Raw genomic sequence first — 19,059 nt, 5'->3', positions numbered from 1 at the left:
ACTCATGCTGTGGTAATATTCGGGAGAAGAAGGGAAGAGAGGAAGTTAACGCAGTGACTTTCTTTCCGCCCAAACTGAATCACAAAGTTATCATCCTCCTGTGTTTGACGTGCATTTCTGGTTACAATCTGACGTCGAGTGTTAAGCAGAAAAGTTTAGAGGCCTATTAACTGCTTAAATTTCCATCTGCAATATTTGAAAGATATTGTTTTCTTCCGACGAGAAACTGATGACGCAGCTGTATATCTTCAGAGATTCTTTTTTAAGTCTGTGTTTTTTAGGCCTGTGTTTGCCAAGTCTTAATACTCTTGTAAGCCCACACAATACTTCTCGGTAGTGTAAACAGTGGTCTACCTTATCCACCTGCTGGGTTTAGCCAGGAAATTAGATGTGTTGGGAGGTATCATGGGTGGTCGGTAAATGACATACCTGCTTTTAACTCACTGAAAAACACACTAGAAAGATCATAAAAATGAGACTTTGCACACTAGTATCTACACGCACACTTTATTAGGTGCATTTTGCTCATACTGGGCTGAAGCTCTTTTTGCCATGTCCTAATCCTTCATGGCATAGATTCAAAAACATTACTCAGACATTTGGGTCCTTATTGATCACACCTTCACTGTCAGCTGCACATCCATGATATGAATCTCCGGTTCCACCACATTCCAAATATGCCTTATTAGATTGAGGTCTGGTGACTGCCGAGGCCATCAGAGAATTGCAAACTCATTGTCATTTTCAGGAAACTGGTTTGAGACGATTTAAGCTCAACATCCTACAGGTTATTCCACTAAAATCAGGATAATGTCGAAAATGGGTACACTTTGGTCATTAAGAGATGGACATGGTCAGAAAGAACGCACGGGTAGGATGTGGAGTTTAAATGATGCTCAGTTGGGGCTCAAAGTACACTTCACCATCAAGAGCAGCCTGAACATAAATAGAAAGCAGGATTTCTTGCTTACATGAGATTCTGACCCAACCACACTAATTTTGCAGCAGAAATTAAGAATCATCAGAGCAAGAGAGGGGAAATGATGTGGGTTTCTGCTCTTGTTCCCATCTGCTTCAACATTTCGCCTCTCCTAAAGATACTCTTCTGCATATCTTGGTTGTAACAAGTGCTAAATTAGTTACTGCATCAACAAGAGTGTTTTTTCCTCCTAATTTGACATTTCCTCTTTTTTGCTGTATTCCGTGTAAACGCTAAAGGTGGTTGTGTTGGGGGGGAAATCCCAGCACATCTGCAGTTTCTAAAAAAACTCGCCTGGCCCCAACAACCACACCACATTCAGAGTCACTTAGAATCATCTTGATGACATTCACTTTGAACTTCAATAGGCCACGTAGACCATGTGTTCATGCCCAAATGTAGTGGGTCGCTGACACGTGATTGTATGATTAGATAGTTGCACTAATGAGTAGTTAATCAGATGTACCTATCAAAGTGGGCAGGGAGCATCCATCTTTAGCAAAAAGCGTAAACTGGTAACTTTATTTTAGGGTAAATGTAGAAATAAAATACAAGAAGATATGAAGGCGCTTTAGCTCCCTCTAGTGGCCACTACTGATTTGAAAACAGCACAAATGAACGTAACATCAAGAAGAAAAAACAAGAAAAAAAACAAAACAAAACACACACAACCCAGCAACTATCAGAACTAAAATTATTACATGACTACAGCAGTGCAATAAACACATTTTAATTAACAGTGCATTACTGTACAGGGTAGTTCTTGCTTGGGGGGAGAAATGTACAAAGCAGATGTTTTTAAATATTTTCATCTCTAATCCAACCACTGGACGGGGGGGAAGGTCCCTTTCAAGGTGAAGCGTCGGTTTCTTTTTTTTTTTTTTTTTTTTTTTTTTTAAAACAAACATCCAAAATCTGCATTAACAGGCATTCCTAGTTTGTTACAATGCATGCTAGTTACTAAAACACTACACCAGAGTCCAATTTAATACAAAGCTGATGTCAGTTTAGAGGAAGAAGAAAAATCACAAAGGACCTGAACAAATAAATAAAAAAGTGAGCTCTGAATTCCTGTACAAGACTTTGTAGAATATCAATGTACAAAACATCACTTAAAAACATTTGTAGCTTAAACCGCTGTTACAAATAAATTTTTTTAAGCAAGTTTTTCTTTTTTCCCCTTTTTTAAATCATTAGTATACAATATTTGAACACGAATGCACAAACATGGTCATTTGTGTCTGAGGTCTCAAGGATGTGAAAATCCAAAAAATTGTTTACTGCGCACGGGAGGGTCTCATTTCTGTCTGTAAATAGTGAGATGTTTCAATTCAGGCCGTTTAAATGCTACAGTATTGATTCCTCTAAACACAGCCTAAACTAATTTCTTCATTCTGTTGGCGCTTTGCACACCGATCCCACTGGACGACAATCGTGGAGCCCGAGAAGAAGCATCGCTCAGTATTTTACTAAAGTTTCACATTTTATGCAATCAGTTAAAGAACACATTTGTTACTATGCAGACTCTTGTATCAACACTTGAACTTGTGACAGTGGGCCTCATGCAAGAACCACTTGCTTAAAGCAGATCCTTTCTACCATAATCTGAGATGACAATTTATACAATTTGGCAGGTGCATGCACATTTTCCCCCACACCCGTACAGCTGCATAATGACTGCAGTTGAAGGAACAGAAACTCAGCTGCCAGTTTATGATTATACACACTTAACTAGATCTAATGCTCTATAATATGACATCCTGCAATAAATCCTACCTTCATGAAGGTTGTAATTTCTGATTAAGTGGTTCCATAAAAAGGTAGTGATTCTGTGGAAGTGTTATGCACCAAAGTGACAGGCGTTTATTATTTTGCCCCAGTAAGATCACTAAAAGGCAACAAAACAGTAGAAACCCACTGTGAAAGCTGGATTTACTGCAGGACTGCTAGTTTTAGCCGTGCCTACCAAAATAAACCTGCAGCCGAGCATCAGGTAGTCATGTAAGAAAGGCCAAAGTATTTCTTCTTGGAATCTAACAGCACACGTCATGGGTGGTGTTGCAGGCGAGGGATCACACCAACACCAAATGCCTCGCACAGGCCGTTTGTTCTTGGATTTAAAACTGGAACCACCTTGCCAGCTTGCTTGAAAACCCTCTTTTACATCACAGGTATATTCTTGTGTGTGATCCAGTAATCCAAAATGTTCTTGAAAATATTTAAGGTGGGATAAGAGCTCTGGAGCTGCAGAATCTGTCTTCAGCTTAGATCAACAACAACCGATTTAAATATCTTCCGCGTGCCTTCACAGGCGTCATACAGGATGTCCACTTTAAATAAAAATAGATTATTTGCATAAAAATTAGTTCTCAACAGATGGTGAGTTTAAACATGTACATTACTACTAAAAATAACAGCAAATAACTGTCTACATATACAATAAACAGGAGGGAAATAATGGTTCCTGTGCTATATCAAAAACCTGTTACTACACAGTTTTTTGGACTGCTAGTACTGGATATATCCAACATCAGGAGCTTAAATTCTTCTTCTTCTTTATTTATTTATGTATTCTTTTTTTAATGTGCAGATTGTGATTTTGTAAAGAACTATTGGACTGAATTAAGATGGCCTGTATAAGCACGTTAAACAAGCTCTTGCATGAGGCCCACTGTATGATCTTCATCTTGTGGCTCTCTGGGTTAACACTAATTTCCACACAGTGACTCAGCCTGTGCCTTCCCACACAAGCACCTCAGGAGAATATACCGACATAGTGATAATGCCCACAGGCATTGTAATGGCACTTTGATTGCTGCCTACACACACACACACACACACACACACACACACACACACACACACACACACACACACACACACACACACACACACACACACACGCTACATTTTGTTTACATAATCTGATCGCTTGAAGTATTTCCTTCACCTATCAGATTTAGTTTGCTCTTTAAATGCAATAAAGAGCCCCTGATGACTCATCGGGCCAGTAAAGTGACCTTTTTACTATGGAGCCCTTTTCTTGAACTTTACAAATGATGATCTAGCTGAGGGCTTTAAATGCCGCGTTGGAGCACAAAGCTAGACTGTCTGGATCTTATAACAATACTCAATTTAAAGGACCAGTTTTCACAGGTCAGTTTTGAGATGCGTGTCAGTGTGTGGATCGGGTCCTGCTCAGATCTTCGCGTGCATTTGCCGAAGGGTCCGCCTTGCCACTGGTTCTTCCACCGTCACACGCCTGACACTGCAATAAATCCTTTTGGCAGGGCTCCATGGTGACAGCCACTCCCACGCCGCTGCGGCCTGAAGTCATGTGGGTCACCTCTGACCAAGTGTCCTGCTCTGGGTCGTAACACTCCACACTGTCGAGGAAAGTGCTGCCATCGTAACCTCCTGTAAGCACAGCACAGATCTGAGCTATGGATAACAAACACTAAGTGGAGTGAGTAAATAGGAGTTAGTTATTGCTACTGTGACTCATAAAAATGTAAATATTTACATTTTATAGTCACAAAAACTGAACAAGTTACCCAAGGTTAATCATGCCTTGCAAAATGCATCTAAACACTTAATGGTTACACTACAAAAAGTTTTAATACGCAGACACATGAAAAAGAAAGCACACCCTGTTTCTAATTTTGACACACGTGACACACATGACATATTACACACTCTGGCATTATTTATTTAACACAAACTGAAACGCAGAGGCAGTGTGTGAAAACCAAAGTACACCTTCCCTGCTTGCATAAGAAATAAAAGTGTCGGTAGCAGCTAAGTGCTGATAATTAATTGCACTTGATTAACTGATCATCAGCAAGTGTGAGGACTTCCATAAAATCAGATATTTTTTGGCATTTTGCGGATCAAAAAAACTAAATAAAAACAAACAAACAAACCTGCAAAGATGCAATTGAACAAACCACAAGACAACCGTCCATGGTGGTGAAGGCGTGATGATATGGGCATGTTTTACAGCCACAAGACCAAAGTACTGTTTACCAAAGTATTCTAGAGTCAAGTGTGAGGCCATCTGCCTGACAGCTGAAGTTTGGCCAAAACTAGGTCATGCAACAGGCCAATGATCGCGAGAACAGTAGCAAAGCTACTAAAGAATGGCTGAAAAAGTAAACAATGAAGGTGTTGCAATATCCCAAAGTCCAAACCTCAACCTGAATGAAATGCTGTGGTGTGGTGCTCATGACCTAAATGAGTACTGGCTCACACCCAATGATTGTAAATGTGGGAGGTAAACAAAATAATTGCATTGATATCGGTATAATAATTAAAACATATTTTGTAAATCAAATCGTTGCTTTTCTCTCAGCAGGCTTCTACGAGCTACATTACTCACCCAACACATAGATGCGTCCATGCAGCGCAGTGACTCCCAGAGCACTGCGTCTGTGCCTCATGGAGGCAGCAAAGCTCCACGTATCGGTTTCTACATCATAGCGCTCCACCGTGTTCAGCTGGTTGGTGCCGTCGTATCCGCCCATCACAAAGATCTGATTGCCAAGTGCACACACGCCTAAAAGAAAAGGTCAACTGTTTCATTTATTCAAACTAAATGTGGGCAGACACATGTAAGCACACGCCAGAACTGGCTGAAGAAAAGAGTAACGTCTACACTACGGTCACAGGTAGCTTTGTTTTGACTGCCAAAAAAAAGAAAGAAAGAAAATAATACAATTAAAACTCCAGGCCAAACATGTATTTAAGGACACACAAAGAAAGACATACACACTCCCCACATAAGTGTTTTGTTTTTTCTTTAATGCGTTTCTTGATTAAGAAAAATCATTACCTCTGCCAAGGAGGTTGTGTTTATAACACTTGTGTGAGGGTTGTAAAATGTTACCAATCCATTCAAATTTGGCTTACATCCACCATGATCTTAAAGGTCAACTTAATGATTTATTTGCTAAAAAAAAAAAAAGAAGAAAAGAATCCTTATAACTTAGAAACTATGATCCTTACAAATGTGGTGTGTCAACATATATGAAGTACCAGCATAAAGATTTTAATTATCATGTCAAATTTGACCTCTTCAAGGTCAACACACAGATCTGGAGGTCGTAGAGCTATTTAAAACATTTAATCATATAAGGTATGATCAATGGAGATTTTAAAGATAAAATTTTCTTTGGACTTCTGACCTCTTCTTCTGAGTCAAATAAGATGAAACTTAAATAAAAATGTATATTTTTATTCTGTGGTTAGTATTGCCCCTATGTTTTTATTGTCAACATTTAATTTCTACTGCACTACAAACTTTATTTTTTTAAGCAAATTGAAAACTAATGAAATCCAAAAAACAAAATGAATGTATACAAAACACAATACCAATCCCTTAAAATTTAAATAGTGCCCAAAAGGTGAGGTGCTTGGGTGGGGGATTGTGCTCGGAGTGCTTCTTGTTTATTGACTCTGTGCAGAGACTGACAACATAGCAGATTTTGCCCACTGTAGCAAAGCCAAAATATCTCATGGACACCTTTATCCTATCACACACAGTTTAGAAGATGGATGCTGCCAGAGCAATGACACTCATTGGTTTGGGAAGTCCAGTTTCGAAACCTCAACCTGGGCGTTTTCACCGTCTCCATCGGTATGTTTTGAAACCAGAAGTGAGGAGTTATCTCTGGATCTGTGTATGTTTGATTTATTCTGAACTGAAACTAGCGACTGAGCCCTAATAAGTCATGAGGAAAGTCACTGAGATCACAGAGAAAAGTCGCTTAGGGCCATTTTCACTTAGATTTCTATTCAAATGGAAGTCTTTCTACAAACAGATACATGATTTACATGATATCGAAGTTTGACTGACCCACACAAGCACTGAATTTCACACAGGTTTCAAGTAACAGCATTTGATTGTTAAAATTTGAGACTGGTGTATACCAAAGTACTGATAAGCACCTTGACAAACGGCACTGCTATTGGTACTCTGCAAAGTTAAAGTTTACAAATTTTTAACCTCCCCATCACGAGGAAGCTGCTGCTGGAGCGATAACCTTTAACATTGCTGTATGTTTGAATCCAGTGTTTTTTGGTCACGGTTGACAGGACAGACTGTTCAAAACTGTGGACAGAGCGATAACCAGTGTTGACGTGGTCAGACCTGTTACCAGTCGTTAACCCCAGATGCACGTTACAAAACACACCTTCTTGCTTTTATAACTTATCGCAGAAGTTAAAAAAGTAACACAAAACTAAGCTTACCAATTTGACAAAAGGGGCCATAGTCACGCTTCTGTTTATTTTACACCAAAATATGGAAAGTAGTATCAATAAGAGTACGAATAAGCATCCATACATAAAGACTTCCTGCCAAAGTCTTGGGTCTGTTCTCTAGATATGAGTAATAACTGCTGAGGTAACTAGTTTCTTCCCAGAGTCCAGTTGGATTTCACATCTCAAAGCTTGCCAAAAGACTGCAATAAAATGCCTAGATATTTTGGCTTCACTTTTTCCATATACACTCTGTGACGTGTACTGCAAGATCATTATAGGTTCTGTCTAATTTCTCAATTTTTTTTTCTTTTTTTTGAGAAATATTGCTTTTTACCTGAAATCTTTGTTTATTTGCTTTGCCTCACTATTAAGCTGCCCTTGCTGTCTGGTTTAAGTACTGCTTGGGTCTACCTAACAAAAACAGGAAGGTCTGCAGGGGCAGGAAGTCTTGCATATCTTTACAAATCACAGGTGGAAAACTGCACAGGCAGTTGTGTAAATTGATTGTTTTTCAGAAACGTTTTTCATCATTAGGAGGCAGCTTTACAATTCCTTCTTACCAGCTCCGGAGCGGACCGTGTTCATCGGAGCCATGGTCTTCCACTCATCCTTCTCAGGGTTGTAGCACTCACAGGAGCTGAGCCGGTTGGCCCCGTCGAACCCCCCCACAGCGTAGAGCAGCCGGTTGATGACCGCCACACCCACACCGATACGTCGTGTTAACATCGGGGCTACCAGCTGCCACTGATCCTGTTCTGGATCATACCTGTGGAGAACCAACACAAACTGAGAAGGCTACATAGTTTGAAAAGAAAGTGATTATCGCTATATTTCTGAGCTTTATCTCCCCGTTTTCTTTTTGCCAACTAATAACATTAGTCAGTTTACTTATCGGGTTTCTAAATCGCAAATGTAACCAACTCTTGTAACTAATCATCCCAATGAATGAACCACTGCCAGGAGTGTGCACCACAGATTCATTAATTTCATTCCTCAGTAGCTGTGGTTAGCCGTTGTGCTACAGTGCGTCATATGTGCTTTCGGATGTTACATGATTGTTCAGACCGGCTGGACATGTTCCTCTTTCACCGAGACTGTGGGCTACCTGTGTAAGATCTTCTATTTTAGGAACAAAGCCAACTTTTGGGTAAAGTTTCTGCCTTGAATTAAAATTTAAGTAATCCCCGTTTTAAATGGCTAGCAGTGAAAAATCTGGGGCAGGTTTATGTCAAGTTTAGTCAGAGCAAGGCCAATACGGCACCTCGGATATTTCTCATGGGACTTGTTGATGCGCTCTCCGCTTCCCTTTTTGTTATTATTTATTAAAATGTATGTTGTTCAGTCACTGTTCATACCCAACACCAGAAAGCACCTAAACAAAGCTGCCGTTTCACAGGTGTGGATTAAAAGCCGCATCCGGCAGGATTATCTCAAGATGTTAAGCAACCTGAGAAAGAATGAGCATTAGTTCTACTTGATCTGGTCATATAACAATGTTCGTGCAAGCATTTCGTGCCAAGCTTAGATTGAGAGAGAAAACAAAAGGTGTCTTGTTTCTCTTTTCAATTGTCATTAAGTTTAATATTACAAAAATATTTCCCTGTAGACTCAAACACCCTCACAGCAGCTTTGTGTGATCTAAAAATTAATTGCAGGAAGTAAAATGTTTCCAGGAAGTTACCCAATTACTTCTCTTGACAGACACAACCATAAGCCTTTCATTAAAATGACCTGTGCTGACCACATACTGTAATTGTTACTTAACTGTTCAACCAGTAAAAGACTGCTGGTTTTCTCTCTACATTCAAACACACATAATTGATAAAAGAATAAATTCAGAATAGGCAGAATTGGTATGTGTAATAAAAGAAATACCATCGTCCATTATTAGCCAACTTCACTTACCTTTCCACACTATTATGATGAATGCACCCATGTGATCCACCAACTGCATATACCATGCCATCGATGACCCCGACTCCGATTCGGTTCCTGGGCACGCTCATGGGTGCACACGGCAGCCAGCAGTTGTTCATAGGATTGTAACAGTCTAAAGCGTTTGAGTCCATGTTACCATCAGGCGCGTTGTTTCTTCCACCAACAGCATAGAAAAGCCCACTGATCACACAGGCGGCCAGGCCGCTTCGGGGTACCTGCAGGTCGGAAAGCCTCAGCCAGGTTCCCGTGCAAGGGTTGTAAGCCTCCAGGTAGCTGAGCGACTGACGGAAATAACCCCCTGCTGTGTAGATGAGCTGCGGCACCTTGGGAGTTCTGCAAGAAATCACTTTGGTGGGTTTGTGGAGGGTGAGGTCCTGGAAGATCTGAGCCAGGTAGTCTTTACACTGTGGGTCCCAGTCCAGAGACTGAAGCTGGGTCTGCAGGAAGTTGGGGGTGAGGGAATGGCAGCGGACAGCCTGGAGTAAGGCTTGGACGTACGGTCGCCTGTTCTCCCGGTCATATCGCACCCAGGCCACGCATGCCTGGAAGACTTCGGACTCACAGCGCACGTTGAGCTCGTCGCGGCTGATCAGGTTGACCAGCTGGCAGTGGGACAAGTTGAAGAATTCCTCTTGGGTTGCTACCTGGAAAGCAGGAGTACAGATTTAAAGTAACTTTTTATGATACAGGTGTTGTTAAAGAATAAAGTATCTGGTGTGAGTAATTACAACAACTGGAAAGATTTTCCAAACAACTGATTAATATTTCTGAGCTAAAAGTTTCCAGACAGCTAATGATAGCTGCATAAGTCCAAAATCCAGACATATATGACTGAATGGAATCTAGACCAGCAGCAAATTCTCATCTAATTTTCTTACCTAAAGTAACTGCTGGATCAATTAAACTGTGCACAGTCTGTTCCAAATACAAACAGATTTATTTTAAATTACGGATCAATCATGTAATCTTTATCAGTTTGTTTTTGCTTATTTTGATCAATTATAACATAACGGTGAGGACAAAACCAACTCTTGCAACAAATAATCTCTTTCTAACAAAGGAAAACTGGTTTCCTACCCTGACAGCCACAATATATTTAAAAAGTCAAATCTCTGGTGAGCAGGCATGTATTGAATATTACACCATTTATAGGTTTAACCTCACAGACAGACATGTGACACGTCTTTGTCATAAGCTGGACCTGCCCTTGATCTTATCTCCTTATGAGGGAGAAATATTAACTGTCCTTTCATTTCTTGTACTGCGTTGTACCATCATCTTTTGCAGTCAGGTATGCTTCAGCCACAAGTAAACCCACATAGATACTCACAAGTCATCGTGACTCATAGCTTGAATTCTCTTGGCCTTCTTGTGAAGAGAATTCAAGCTATGAGTCTGCCAGTGGACTCATAGCTTGAACCCACCAGAAGAAACCACAATGCAGCAAGTGAAACATTGTTTACTCAGACCTCAAAACACTTTACACACAGATTTCCTGCCCCAAAAACTTGAACAGATTTGTAGAATGTTTAATTCTTGATTTCTAAGTTACAAAATCATTACTTAAGCTCCACAAATTAGGAAAAAACAATTACAGGGAGTGGCTCCAACTTCATGTGCAGCCCAACAATGCAGTTCAGTGATTCTAACGAAAATGCTTTCATTCGAGATGCTATTTAAGCCTTACCTGGCTGAAGTTCATGTAGATGTATTCTCTGGCCTTCTGGTGGAGCTCTGTGCAACCGATCTGCTCTGCAAAGCTGGCAATGCCAATAGCGTTGCTGGGGTCAAGCTGCTGGACGAGGAAATCACAGCAGGCCTTGACCACGCTGTCTATCTGGTACATGACAGCACCATTCATCACATGGATGACACACTTCTCACCCACAGAGATGCTGGCTGTGTAGGCAAACTCTATCAGTCTGTCCATTACCTGAAATGGTGAAAAGACACAACGTAAGGGGTTGGACTGTGGGAGGTCGGTGCACAGATGAGAAAATTAGAGCGAGAGAAGCTGGAGAGAAAAATTATTTAATGCTATGCTAAATTCTGGAAGGAAGGAACCCAGATTAGCATCTCACAAGCTATCACGTCATAGATATTGTGTCGATCACGCTCTATGTGAGCTCAGTAAACACCCAACGCAAGTAAAGGAAGTCAAGATAAAACTGTTTAGCCACTGTGCATACCTGTTTTACAGAGAGAGAGCTTACTTTTTAAAAAGGTGGAACTTCAGTCCTGAGTACCATAGAAAAATATTTATGCACTTTTACATATGACTCATAATTACTTTGAACATATTATTTGCTCATGGAAAAAAAAGAGAAAAAAAAAAGAGAAATGCACTCAATCCATGGGTACACACATTTTCCGAATATAAATTACATGTATTGTAAAAATGTTTTAGGCACTTCAGATAAAGAGATTAACAATCATAAAGTGTGATGTAGAAAATGTAAAATCCAAATATGCAGTCATATAGCAACAAGGAGGAGTCCTACAGAGCAACTAAAAAGGGCAGGCATCGTAGCAAACCCTCCAAGACACTTGGAATAACCCATTTGGTTAATAATCAGTGTGACGTAAGGCTGATATTCATTTAGTTTTGACTTTTAATTGCACTTGTACAAAGATAAATGATAAAGAAAAACAGTGGATGGTGTTATCTATAAAGGTATGATCATCTGAGTATGGTTTTAAAGCAATTCTGACTTTGTTTCACTTTAAAGCAGTGCAGAATTTTTGTGGGAGTGGAGCCATTTTTTTTCTAACAATGCTGGAAAAGCCCATTGTGGTATACAGCTTGGTTTTAAAGTTACAATTCCCATACATACTGGATAATATAATGTAATAATGTGAGGCCGGTTTATGCTGAAAGAGGAGTAACTCGATTCCCATTTAGTTATTCGGAAGTCAACAAATAAACACAATACTACAGCTACATTTAAATGAGTACAAATCAAACAAAACATTCAGGCAAGGATAAAACAGACTAACCTTGGGGTGAATTCCTTCGATGGGCACCAACTCCATACCGCACTCCTTCAGGCCGTTGGTGAACATGGCCCTGAAGACCGGGGACGAGGAGGCCAACACCACCTTGTGAGCCACAAAGTCCACCGCCTCCAGGTCCTTGTAGCGCACGCGCAGCGTGACGTCACACAGCTGCCGCTCCAGCCGCAGCTCGTTCATGATGGCGAAGGCAGCTGACGTGTGGCTCTCGAGCGTGTAGCTGAAGACGCGGTGACCATTGCGCGTGGACGGAGTCACCAGCGCTTTGTATTCTGTCAAACACTCCGTCATTTCCTACCCTTTCTCCTCCTGTTTGGTCGCCTTCTCAAGAACAGTGGACGGCGTTATGGGGCATCCTTGCACCACATGCAGGCATGGGTCGAAATAAAAGAAGAATTTAATTTGAGGAATTTGGTAGACAGCCACACAGAAAGCTCCAGGCCCTCCTGACTTTTCTATGAGTAAAAGAGTTATGTCTGGTTTATAAAAACATGGGGATTTCCTTGCTATGTTCAGTACTTCAGTCCAGCCATTCGGCCCATTATGGCATTACTAGAGCGTTGAATGCGAGCTGCCACTCATGGCTGCATGTACTAATATATGCTGCAGTTCCAACATAATTAAAATGCCTTGAATTAAGGGTCCCTCTGGTTTTGTTTGAAGGTTAACTTTTCAGAGAAAGAGTTAGAGAATAGCAGGCAAAGTAAGAACTGCTCCAGACTCAGATCAGTTGTTTGTGTTGGCAACACAGTTGCTTTCCTTTCCACTTCTCTATTATTTCAGCAGAAACGTATTAATCATACCCGGCAATATAAACAGTCAGTTTGCAGTACGTCTCTGTTATCTTGTCTTCCTCTGAGCCTTCTAATCAAATATATTTTGACTGCTCAAAAAGTCTTCAATCAAACAACTCAAGAGCTGTGCCAGATTCACAAACTGTGCAGATCAATCTTGCACAGTGATAAAAAAAAATTAAATCTATTGCTTTGTTACAAAAAGTAATAATCAAAGCTGTCTTCAAAAGAGCTATTCAGAGTCCGAGACTCTAGGTGAGGCAGTTGAGCCTTTAGGAATGAAGTGGTAGCGGTGTTTCGTTGTTTTCTCTGGAGAAGCCTTCCTTGAGGATGCCCACCTATTTGTTTGTTTACTTACTAAGAAGCAGTTGGTTCAGCTGACAGCTGGGGAGAGAAAGAGAGAGAGCATGTGTTTGTTTCATACTGATAAACTCTGCTTCTCCGCTCGGTCTACATACGTACATCAGTGCCTTGCATAGTGAGTGATTCAGCACTATTCTTTATCTATGAACTCATACAACAAAACTTTATCAATGCAGTGACACATAATTCTCTGTCATTCTTCCTCATGTACTCCACTTACAGTCAAGGCTTTGTCTTTGTAACGATGACTATGCAGCTCATTAAAAACAAATACCATCTTCTGCTTTTATGAGTCCCAAACTCTAGTTCTCTCTATCAGTCGCCAATACTGATGCACGGATCCAGTTTTGTTTTCTTTTTTACCCCAGTTCTGATACGACACAATTACCTCAACTCAACATACAATAAGGTATGTGTTGGTACTGGGTACCAATCCAGGAACAGTGTTTATTTAATACACTGTATTTGAGTAACGAAAAATACCCTGGAAATCATTCCTTTATCAGGCTTGATTTCAAACATTGCTTTACTAATTCTGTTTGCAATCCAAGACAATTTAAAAAACAAAGGGAGTACTACATAGCTGTAAGGGCTTATCCAACAGGTGCTCTTCAGTAGGGCAGATGCAAAGTCAGGCTACGTCCACACTAATGTGTTTTGAAAACGCATCGTTTTCTCTCCGCTTTGACCTCCCGTCCACACTGAGACGGCGGTTTCCTCAAGAAAAAACGCAGCATTTTGAAAATGCTCTCGAAAACACATACATTTCAAAACGGAGCTGTCCCGTCGCAGTGTGGACACTTGAAAACGACTTTCTAAAACAATGACGCATTTTAGTCATGTGATGGAGTCATGTGACCAATTATACAAAGATAGCGGAGTGCATTATACAGCAGTTGTTTTGATTGGTCTCAATTTTGACAGCCCTAAAAAAGATTAATATCAGTTTGTACATGCTCCAGATAGCTTTTCTTCAAATTCTTTAGTTCTCACTTGCTTTTGCGTGAAAACGACTGAAAATGCTAGTGTGGACGTAGCCTAATGCGTTTTCATTTGTCATGATAGTTTCTCCTTATCTGGCATCTCTTCACACACAGGTAGTGTGCACAGCTGATAAAAGACAGGGTGAAGTGAAACACGCAAAAGAAAAACTGTTGGTGAGGAACTCAAGTGCCTGGAATCCTACCTATTACTTTCACTACTTTTAAAAGTAAAAAATGTCCACATAGAGAGGCTAACAATATAAGCAAAACAGCAAGTAAGTGTAAGTGAGTGTGTAAGCAGCAGCTAGGGAGTGCTGCTCATTTTGAAGGACAACGCCGTGACTTAAATTAGGCTTTAATTTAACAGGCCAGCATGAGTAAGTGTGCTCTTGCTCTGCCCTGTTGCCAATCCACTGGGGGTTTGAACAGAGGGAACAGTTTGTTCAAACCAACAGCAGAATCCAAGTACATTCATTGCAGCATCTTCCAGACATGTTTAAACCAAATTAGGCTAAGAAAACAAAACAATCTTTTAATCAGAGTCAAGAGGTACTTTTATCGGAGTAATCCCGGAGGAGGACAGGGCTCTGGCTCTGCAGACTGGCTTACAAACAAATACTTCTACAGGTAATATGTGGGATCAGATCCACTACGTTGAACCCATTAAGTTGAAAATTTAATGCCTTCATTTTTATTCCAATCCCACTTCTTCTTTTCAGAATATGAACTGCCTGCAACATTAACGTACAATACAAGAAACATGTGGTTAATGTCTGTTTGGAGCCCTCTGATCAGGAAGAGTCTGAATTACTCAGCAACAATGCTGCTGTGAGGGTTCAGTTATATAACAAAGCACCCGTAAGTTGTGTATACACACCAACACAAACACACACGCACACTGATCGTTACGTGAAGCATTGATAAAAGGACGCAAAACAAAAGGCCAGGTTATATGACCTTGTAGCTAAGGTAAAAATAGGTTACCGTGTTCTTTGCAATCATTAAAGATTAAGGGGGGAAAAACCCAAACTCAGTTTGAGAGTTTTTCATTTTACCAACAAATGGGAACACGTCAGTGACCATGATGGAACTCGTCATGAGGAAGTCAGCCAGTTAAGCTCGCTGTAATATGAAACACACTGCGATTCACATTTACTGCTGTACCTCCCCCCTTCCAGGATTCTGGGTGAAATAGTTTCACAGGAGAACATATTGCTCAACTCGCCCACTTTCCACAGCAGACAGAAACGACTCACTGACAAACAAGCTCTCCAAGTCCCAGACTATACCTGCTGCATTTCTCTGACATTTCATCAATAATAAAAACACGTTTTTGGGTATGATGAATGCGACAGGTATAACTGGGTCCAAGCCACTCTAAAGATAGTATCTGTTGTTGAATCAATCAATTGATGAATCAGCTGACAAACACTGCACGTATTATGATAACATTTATTATTAAGACATTTTATAACCTACGCATGTGGGAGATCCTGAAATTTCACATGCCATAAGCCAAATGACTCCTAGCAAACATCTGGAGGGTTTTACTCCTCTAACATGAAAAAACTTGTTCATTACAGGTTCTAGAAGTGCAATTAAACTGTCACTCGACGGTGACACTAAACAAGGAAGTTTCAAGGAGTTGGCAGCAGTAAATCCTTACTAAAGGACGAACTCAAACAGAAACTGAAAATGTCCAGTATACATCTTTAAAAGACGAACGTGAACGATAAACCAGCGATTTATGCTGATGCTGCTAAAAATCTTCCACTGCAACCCTAATCTTGACAAGAAAGTTGGCTCATCAATAGCACAGTAATAAAGATGCACACTCACCCCTGACAGAGACCCTGCACGTCGGTTTGCGTGCCACCCTTCAGGCCTACAGGTCTTGGGTGTCTTACAACAACTGGAGGGACTCTACAAGTTTAACAGTTTGATCTGAGCTACACCTACAGCTGTGTCAGCGATTTTTATTTTGTTTTGTGCTACAAAGCCAGCAAACGCAATCGAGCCAGAAGTGAAACAAACACAAGTACAGAGTCCAACGCGTTTCTCGGGCATTTTGGCAACCAGCTCTCCTCGGTGACTCATCGTGAACTCTTCACCGAGCAAACAGTGGAACTGGATGTACCAAAACATGACCCAGAAGTGAAGCCAGTCCCTTACATAAACCCTGATGGACTTGGATTTCCGCGCCATTTACCTGACATGAAGAGCACACAAAAAGCCACCGTGTGTCCTCTACGAGGATCATTTCTGAGCTTGCGTTTGTAAAACAAAAATAATCCACAGACCTGGCATGCAAAGGTAGAGCAGAGCAAGCAAAATCGGCTGAAGGTTTCTGGTGGGTTTGCAACGACGGTGAACTCAGAAGGTCTCACGATGAAAGAGCCGTAATCCCCCTCAAAACAACAAGTCAAACGTTTCGGAAACGGAGCTGACAGCAAAATAGGCTCCTAATAATAGACAGTAGAGTAACGGCTGTGAGCCGAGCTCGTAACAAACGTGCTAACAAAGCGGTATCAAAATATATTCTTGCTAACACGCCCGCACAAAATCCAGATATGTCCAAACAACTGACATTAACCACTAATGGCTCCTTAAATTTGGAATAACAGAGAATTACCGTAGTCTAGAACAATTCCTCCATCGCGGTCTGCCGAGCCGCGAGCCACACAGAAAGGAGGGGAAAGCTGTAACTCAGCGTGACTAAGCATTGTACTGGCCTCATCTCGCCTTCACAATAAGAGCTCGCCACCAAAGCATTGGCCCGCCTCTGTTTATTTCTAATGACAGACAAACGCTCCCCGTGGGAGGGGGCTTTTATTGAGAAGGAATTCTTATAACGAAGGAAAAGCTGGGCCAATTTTTGGCAGGGAGCCAAAAACTGCAGCATTAACGTCAATCAAAATCTGATTCAAATACTATATAAAGGATAAAACTGCAAAACAGGTACTTCTTTCAGCAACTTAAAAATGGATCTCATTATGAGAAAATAAATAGAATAATGCAGTAACACTGCTTTAAAACTGTATGAGTAATTGTTGAAACCCCAGCAGGAAATTACTAAACTGGCATTGTTTAACGATCACTATGCTGCTCAGACATAATGGTGTGTGCTCTAGAGACATGGTTATAATGTTCCTGCAGTTCTACTTTAAAACATGAATGACTCCTACATAGCACAGGAGCTTGGGAGGAATCTGTTTGCAGTGCTGACACACCACTAAGGTTTTTTTCCCCTCCTTCCAAAACACGTAATTCAGGTCACAGAATTTGATGTTCTGCCTAAAAGCCAAAAGGTGGCACCAAAAGCTAACTGTGAGACTGCAAGCATAAACATTCACTTTTGAGTTTACTCCCGTGGAATGACCTGCCATAATATAACCAAGACATTTAAGCCCTGTTGCTCTGCAACCACAGTTCATACAGTCCATGATAACATTCCATCTATACACCTTAAGGCTGAAAGGACTGGCAAATCCTAGATATGAAATGACAAGTCATGATTCATACACCACTTAGAGTTCCCCCAAGACTCTGCTGTGTGTCTGCGTAAAGATCCAATCAGAGGAAAAAGCTGAAGTAAGCCTTGAGGCACCAAACTGCTCTTCTAGATGGATGCTTCCTATACACTGATAGTCCAAGTGTTGGTTAAGAGTGCACTCACACTTGGACTATCAGTTCCCCAGCTCTGCAATTTCCCAAATTCTGCTAGAGCAAGGAAAAGTACAGGTTTTTCATTTGTGCCTGTGGCATCAAGGGACTATCAAGGGTCATAACTTATAACAGTTGAGTTTGTTGCAGCAGAACGGAAGCCAGAGTACAGGAAAGACTTGTTGACCTCTGCCAGGAGGCACAGTTCTCATGGATAGAGCAAACATCTGGAGGAACACCTGCACTGTACAAATCATATCAGAGTTATTCTAGCACCATGAGGCAGGGCTTATGTCTATAGGCCACAGAAAGTAAAAATCACAAGAAAATATCTGCTATCTATCACACTAGGCATGCTTTGCATTGTTGACATTTTTAACAGTGGCCTGACAAAAAAAACAACAACTGAAAAACAAGTGAAGAACTTAACAGCTTCTTTTAGCTTCATGCAAATCAACCAACAGTCTTTACCAGCATGTTAGCATTAAAAACCATGTCTTCATAACTGTAACTTTGGCAGTATTATAAGACAAATGTAGACATAAATGCAGGCACTAAACACAGTTTTCTTGCTATAGGAGCTAAATTAGCTGGATACATAACAGCTGTGTAATTTTTCTTTATTTTAACTATAGTCGATGTGGAGGGCCAGTGAGAGTGAGGCGATAGTCATTCTTAATCACTGGTTGACAGGAAAACAAACAAACAAAACAAAACCTTAGTGTTCAGTGTTTATTAAAGGTTACATTGGGTGCACTATTACACTTGGTGTGCTGGGCATTATTGACAGCTTATTTCTAACAGTGGTGTGACATTTAAAAAAACCCTGAAAAACCACATACCAACTTCTTTTATTTATAAGTCACTGGTGGTCATGACTTTGAACAGTTGAGTCTGCTGGGGCAGGAAAGATTCCCTGACTTGATGACCTCTGCCAGCAGGCACAGTGGATACAGCAAACGCCTGGAAGACGGGTTTATGGTTGACTGCAGAATGCCTTTAGGGCAAAGACAGTTAAAATCACATGAAAAAAATCTGCTGTCTGTCACACTAGATGTGCTTTGCA

The 19,059-nt window shown here is 40.8% G+C and overlaps 1 protein-coding gene across 1 annotated transcript; it reads right to left on the bottom strand.

Annotated features, from left to right (window-relative positions):
* Positions 1 to 1,693: 1,693 nt before the first annotated feature.
* On the bottom strand, positions 1,694 to 17,063 carry keap1b (kelch-like ECH-associated protein 1b). The gene is made up of 7 exons (XM_084931093.1): positions 16,963 to 17,063; positions 12,176 to 13,368; positions 10,866 to 11,111; positions 9,146 to 9,822; positions 7,801 to 8,006; positions 5,358 to 5,534; positions 1,694 to 4,396 (listed from the first exon to the last, which is right to left on the bottom strand). Exons 2-7 carry the CDS (start codon positions 12,479 to 12,481, stop codon positions 4,155 to 4,157), a joined length of 1,854 nt encoding a protein of 617 aa, XP_084787219.1. The 5' UTR covers positions 12,482 to 13,368; positions 16,963 to 17,063; the 3' UTR covers positions 1,694 to 4,154.
* Positions 17,064 to 19,059: the final 1,996 nt, after the last annotated feature.

Source organism: Perissodus microlepis, chromosome 6, assembly GCF_051167445.1.
Source record: "Perissodus microlepis isolate ML-2025 ecotype Zambia chromosome 6, ASM5116744v1, whole genome shotgun sequence".
Classification (NCBI taxonomy): Eukaryota; Metazoa; Chordata; class Actinopteri; order Cichliformes; family Cichlidae; genus Perissodus; species Perissodus microlepis.
This window is presented reverse-complemented; position numbering and strand designations above follow the sequence as displayed.

Excerpts from the sequence above, each read along its gene's own strand:
- keap1b (XM_084931093.1), bottom strand. The coding sequence starts at position 12,481 with ATGACGGAGTGTTTGACAGAATACAAAGCGCTGGTGACTCCGTCCACG. Across the intron at positions 9,823-10,865 it reads TCTACATGAACTTCAGCCAG|GTAGCAACCCAAGAGGAATT; the intron begins GTAAGGCTTAAA and ends CCTGCTTTCCAG. Across the intron at positions 4,397-5,357 it reads TGGACGCATCTATGTGTTGG|GAGGTTACGATGGCAGCACT; the intron begins GTGAGTAATGTA and ends CTGTGCTTACAG.